Source organism: Nansenia antarctica (assembly GCF_963989245.1).
Source record: "Nansenia antarctica genome assembly, chromosome: 1".
NCBI lineage: Eukaryota > Metazoa > Chordata > Actinopteri > Argentiniformes > Microstomatidae > Nansenia > Nansenia antarctica.
In genome coordinates, this window is record NC_137674.1 from 94,665,756 (window position 1) to 94,672,331 (window position 6,576).

General features: G+C 55.1%; 1 protein-coding gene across 1 annotated transcript in view; it reads left to right on the plus strand.

Moving 5' to 3' along the window:
• Positions 1–6,576, plus strand: part of opa1 (OPA1 mitochondrial dynamin like GTPase) — a 42,439-nt gene that overhangs the window by 20,841 nt on the left and 15,022 nt on the right. The window contains exons 22-26 of the mRNA XM_080537757.1: positions 4,813–4,978; positions 5,208–5,360; positions 5,592–5,700; positions 5,797–5,876; positions 6,354–6,494. Of these exons, the coding sequence (XP_080393883.1) occupies positions 4,813–4,978; positions 5,208–5,360; positions 5,592–5,700; positions 5,797–5,876; positions 6,354–6,494 (649 nt within the window). The remainder of the gene's footprint in view (positions 1–4,812; positions 4,979–5,207; positions 5,361–5,591; positions 5,701–5,796; positions 5,877–6,353; positions 6,495–6,576) is intronic.

Genomic DNA, 6,576 nt, shown 5'->3' on the forward strand with positions numbered 1-6,576 from the left:
TTACTCTCTTCTTCGCCAACTTCGGCCTTTCCTCCTTGGAGGCGTCTACCATACTGGCTGAGACTTTCATGGCTGACGTGTACTTGACGGAGTTGACGGGTGCGTCAATGCTGACCTCGGCCACGTGAGGGTGCATGGCCACCTGCAGGTGTTCCTCGGCAACAGCTGTTGCCGCCATGGCACGGTAGCGCCACCACCGGGACTCCTTAGTCTGGGAGTTGTAGTAGTAGGTCTTCCCATCCAGAGACTTATGCTCTGTCCACAGAGACTTCTTCTTCGGTTGGTCATCCTGTGGTGAACCATTTGTGGTACTAACTGTTCCAGGTGCACTGGCAGCAATAGATTCCACTCCAGGCGGTCCGGTTGGTTGGTTTGCTTCTTCGGTTCGGACATGGAGGGATGACGTAGCTCTCCCGTCTCTATCTCTCCCCTCGGTAGCGCCTTGTAGGGCCCACCCAAGCGCAGTCTTAACAGCCATCGGGCAGCCTCGTGGTCCTCTCAGCGGAGGACGGAGCGACACGATCAGTTCAGCGTTGTCCGAGCCGATGAGAAGGGTTGGCTCCGCTCCTTCTATCGGATGTAGGTCTACTCCCCGTAGGTGGGGATATCTTGCGCGTAACCTCTCCAGGGGGTAGTCGTAGCGGGAGAGCGCTAGCTGGTCGGCGGTGAAGACATTCTGAAGCCGATGTCTATCCGACGGCCGCCCCGCCGGGGAGATAGAGAAGTTGATTCTCGCCCCGGTGACCTCTTTAAGGTCGCGACGTATCGTGCGCAGAGTCAGCTTCTCCGCAGTCCCTTGGAGCCCCAACTGGCGCGCTGCCCCCTGGAGAAGGATGGTCCGTTCCGACCCGTCGTCTAGAACGGCGTACGTGTCGTACACAGCGTTGTTGTGGTGCAGTCGGACCTTCACCACCTTCAGTAGGACCTTGGAGCCGCTGCTCCGTGGCGAGTCTAGGTAGTAGACAGGGGTTTCCTCTTCCGGTGCGCGACCGGACCTAGGGCTTCTGTTGCCCTCCGTGGACCTGGCGAGGGAGACCTCGTGTAGGATGTGGAGGTGGACCTCCTCACAGCGGTTGCACTTCCTCCTCAAGGTGCAGTTCTTCGCCAGATGGTCGCGCCCACAGTTCCAGCACCTCTTGTTCTCCTCGAGCCACCTCTGCTTGTCCTCGGTACTCAGGTTGTTGAAGTCACTGCACTCATTGAACCAGTGCTCGCTGGGGCAGTACGGACATGGCGGTGGCCCTCTCCGTCCCTTTTGAGAGGGTTGAGAGGAATCCTTTCCCTCAGGTCGGGTGGTCCTCTCTCTCCGAGGCTCCTCCTCCGTGTGCAGCACTCCTACTGGGCGTCCTCTGTTCGAGCTCGGCCCGTCCCAGCGGTCTCCCTTCTCCCTCTCCTTCTTCGGCTCAGCGTAACCCATGGCGTCTACGTTGGTGTCATGCACTTCCTCCAGTAGGAACTCCGCGAAGGCAGCCATGCTCAGACCCAACTTCCCGGGGTGACGAACGCGCTGCTGTCGCCGGAACCTCTCCTGCCGGAAGCGTGGGATCTTGCGGAGCAGCCGCTCTACGTTGGAGGTGCTGTTGATCTCGCTGGCGCCAGCTGGGCCCTGCGTCTTCAGCATCCCAACCAAGGTGTGCACGCGGAGCGCGAAGTCATCCAGCGCCCGGTCATCCTTGATGGGGGCCTGCTGTTCGAGGGCTTGCAGTTCAGCAAGGGCGTGGTTCCAGGGACGACCGTAGCGGGCATCCAAGTCAGCGAGCGCTCTGGTGTAAGGTGTCGGTGCGGAGGCATGGGCCAGTACCATGTTGTGGGCTCTGGGGTTCCTCACATGCTGAAGGAGAATCGCATATTTGTAGGACTCTGAGCAGGAGTTGTCCAAGAGCGTGTCTAGGCAGATGCGTAGCTCCACATACTGGCTCCTGTCCTCGTCCTTGAAGAAGGGGAACTTGGGTCCCTCCACCTGGGGGAACATCCTGTAGTGGATCATCGGTGCTGGAGTGACGGTCTGGGTGTCCGGCCTGCATGCATTTTGGTGCACTGGAGGACCTAGGGGTGTGCTACGCTCTTGGGGGATGACTCCCCTCCCGGGCAGCGACGCTGGCTCCCTCTGGGCCGCGTAGCGGTCGGGTCCCTGGTCCTCTTCCTTCCAGGTGGTCAGCTGGGCCTGTAGTTGGACAGTCCTGGCGGGGTTCATGGAGCCATCGGCGGGGGGTTCAGGAGATGGCACTCGAGAGGGCCGTGCGGATGATACTCTGGAGCTACAGGCCGACGGAGTTCTGCTGATGCACACGTCGCGCATGGTCTGCATCATTTCCTCCATCTTCTCTGCGTGCAGTTGCTCTCTCGCCATCTGCCTCTCCGCCGCGCGTTCCGCCCCCTCCATCTGGAGGCGCTCACGCTCGTACTGGATGCGTTCCCTCTCTAACGCCTCCTGGCGCTGTCTCTCCGCCGCACGTTCCGCTCCGTTCATCTGCCTCTCCGTCTGGAGGCGGTCGCGCTCCATCTGGAAGCGTTCACGTTCTAGCGCCTCCTGGCGCTGGAGGCTGGCCACGCGTTCCGCTCCGTCCATCTGGAGGCGTTCGCGTTCTAGCGCCTCCTGGCGCTGTCTCTCCGCCGTCCCCATCTGGAGGCGTTCACGCTCGAAATGGATGCGTTCCCTCTCTCGTTCACGCTCGAACTGGAGGCGTTCTCGCTCTAACGTCACCTCGGCCTGTTGGCGCTCCCGCTCTAACGCCATCTCGGCCTGTTGGCGCATACATTCGGACAGCGCGGCACCACTCCCTCTGGAGTGCAGGCTATCCGCCCCAGAGGCAGAACTGCCCACGGAAGCCCTGGACCGGTAGGAAGCCACTGAGCGGCAGGAGCTAGGTCTCGAGCGCGCCGTACTGGGAGGCAGATCGTTAAGGCTGAGGCCCTCCCTCTTCCGCCCGCAGGCGCTGTCGGACCGGGCCTCTCCTTCCTGTTCTTCCGTTTCCACGGCAAAACCCTGCGGTTCTGCCATCTCATCCTCAGGCTGGTGCTCGTTGAGGGCTGTCTCAGTGCTAGCCACCCGCGCGCCGGCGGACACCTCGGCCTCTCCGACCACTGTATCCCGTGGAGTGCGCTCCTCGCTATCACTCAGTGAGCTTTCGAGCTCAAGCTCATACTCCTGTAACCTCGGAGGCAACCGCGGGACTCTCTGTGGTCGTGGCTCTGGCTCAGGGGGCGGAGAAGGGGGGGTAACTGTCTGGTCTGGTTGGCTGCGCTCAGCCATGCTATCACTACACTACCAATCCGGCTCGAAGGACCAATTGTAACCAGGGAGTAGCTGAAAAGGACTGTATACTTTAGGAAAGGGCTGGTTATCTAACTAAGGGAGCTAAATAGGCAGTATAGGAGGATACAGGCAGGGGGCGACAGCAAACCGTTAGACTAGCAGTTAAGGTCGTTAGCATTAGCAAGGGAACTAGCATTAGCATTAGCCTTCAAACAACTAGCATTAGCATTGGTGCTACAAACAAATAGCATTAGCATGGGAGCTACAAACAACTAGCACACGGTATTACATATGAACAACACATTTATTACACGACGGTGGTATACATCCCCATATATATATTCCCTCCCGGCCGGCCACACACACACACACTCACTCACTGACAGTCTCTGGCCTGAACAGGCTTATAGTCCAGTGGCGTGGTGCGCGTTGAGGCCTGGTTGACTGGCATGTGCGTCGATGAAGTGGTCCGCGTTGAAGCTCCGCTGGAGTCTGTGTTTGCTCGTGGAGGCGACGATTAATGTCCAGCCGGCGTCCCGCTTGGTCCAACGTTGAACACAACTAAAACGGGCTACCGTGGTACACTCGATAATCGCTTTTCCTGGCGTCTTCAGTTGCTGCACGGGGTGCGCGCTGCTGAATCCGCCATCTTGGATCGGCTTCTCGTTATTCTCTCTCTTTCTGCTTCTCTCTCGTTCTGCTGCTCACCACACTCTGACTGACTCCGCCCTTCCGGCTCTTATATAGGCACCACCGAACGTAACATCCGGGTCACAGACACACCCCGGATATACCACGTCATCAACATATACATAAACAGTACAACAACAATACATACACTTCACAAACGTATATAATTGTATAGAAAACAACAAAGGAAATACTAGGGGCAAAAATAGGGCTGGTTTGGGGAAACTAAACTGGCTCTAAAACTGTGGGCCTTCACAACAGTTAGATTGCACTGGCCACCGAGTGTTTGAGTGTCGTCAAAGTATTTGTCCAACTAAAGAAGTGCTCACTGAGGGGGGTCCTATTCTGACCTACTCTATTGGCGCTTTTCCACTACCGGGCCGACCCGGGCCGCATTTGTATCCTACCCGTGCCGTACTTTCAGAAACGCTTCTCCATTATACACAACATACCTGGAGCGACCCGGGACTGTAGGAGGAGTTACGTGTCATAAGAGCACTTCATTTTAATAAGTGCAGATACACAGCTCAACGGGGGGAAATGCGATAAGAATTATGTCAAAATGCAGCACTATCATGCACAGATCAGCCTTAAAACATTACTTGCCGCTTTCAGTTCTAGTAGTTCTGGTTCGAGCGCAGATGTGTTTTTATGGCGTTCACGGCATTAGTCAACTACATGCTCACATCCAGTCATCCGCTCACTGCTCTCCATCAAAAATGGCACATCCATCAATAATATTACATAATAACAACTGCTCGGATTAGATTGCGGGTTGTTTTCGTTTAATACATCAACGGGGGGAAATGCGAGATGAACTCTGCGCGAGTATCATCCTTCCTCCATTGAACCTCTGACCCCTGTAGGGAGGCCATTCTCCAGAAGAAGCTGTGGGAGCGTGTCTCCACCCACGTCATAGAGAACATCTACCTGCCCGCCGCGCAGACCATGAACTCTGGCACCTTCAACACCACCGTGGACATCAAACTGAAACAGTGGACTGACAAACAGCTGCCATACAAGGCCCTTGAGGTACACTACCAACAGTACGACACTACACTGCTGTGTCCCTGTCTGTCTGTCTGTCTGTCTGTCTGTCTGCCTCTCTCTGTCTGTCTGTCTGTCCATCTGTCCTTTTCTCTGTCCGTCTTGGACCCTGTGTCTCTCAAAAACAGGCCTGGGTGTAGGGTTGTAGTGTTGAAGTGTTGTAGTGTTGACCCCCCCCCCCCCCCCCCGGGTCTGTTCTGTTCCCTCTCTCCAGGTTGCCTGGGAGACGCTGCAGGAGGAGTTTGCCCGCTTCATGGCGGAGTACAAAGGGAAGGACGCGGACGACATCTTTGACAAGCTGAAGGAGGCGGTGAAGGACGAGAGCATCAAGAGGCACAAGTGGAATGAGATGGCCATGGACAGCCTGGTACACACACACACACACACACACACACACACACACACACACACACACACACACACACACACACACAGTGTAGAGGCACACCACTGACTTTCCAGCAAGAAAGCCCTTGGGCTCTCACTATATGTTGACATGCGTTTTCAGTCAGCAGTGATGCGTATGCATGGAGTTGTTCTGCCTCCACTCTGCCTTGTGGGTAATGTAGTTTTTTCCCGTCCCCGTGTGTCTTATCAGAGGGTGATCCAGCACAATGCCCTGGAGGACCGCTCCATCACAGACAAGCCCCAGTGGGACGCAGCCATCCAGTTCATGGAGGAGACGCTGCAGGCGCGCCTCAAAGACAGTACGCTACTCTACACTCACTCCATTCACGCACGCACCTCCTCTCACCTTCTCATCGACTGACTGTCTGTCTTCGCTCTTCCTCTCTCTCTCCTAGCCGACTCTGTGATCAGTGACATGGTGGGTCCTGACTGGAAGCAGCGGTGGATGGGCTGGACGAACCGCACCCCCGAACAGGTCAGGGGTCATTCATAGACGACTGAATATTAGAGAACATAACGATAGCATGTGACTACTAGCGCCATCAGTCAATTCAAACAATTAGTTAATACATGTTGTATTTGTTTTATCTGTTGATTCATCTTCCAATTGTCATTATTATTTCAAAATCTTTGAATCACCTTCAAATTTAGGTGAGTAGCAATATTTGAGCATTTCTAGACAAGGAACCCAAAGTGGTGCTTAACCAATGAGTGAGGGAGTAATAGGGCACTTTACAAGTTAACAATGAAACGGTAGTCTCCACATCAAAGGTGTGAATTCCCGTAGATTATGAGAAAAGGGTGCTGATTGCATGAACCATACCTCCTTGGTTCATCTCTCTAGGTTTCAATTCTTAGCTTTTAATTGATTTGAATGAATCTAACGGACTTTCTAAAGCATAATGCTTATCAGTCATTCATCAGCCGCTCATCTCTCTCTTCATCACGGCAGCATACCCGCAACGAAACCAAAAACGAGCTGGAGCGTCTGCTGAAGCTCCACGAGGACCACACGGCCTACCTGGCCAACGACGAGGTCACTACCGTCCGCAAGAACCTGGAGGGCCGAGGGGTGGAGGTGGACCCTGTCCTGGTGAGGGACCCCAATCCCAGACAAACACACCATTTCTGTGTTTTCTTTTTTTATTTATTCAGATTTTTTTGAAATACTGATC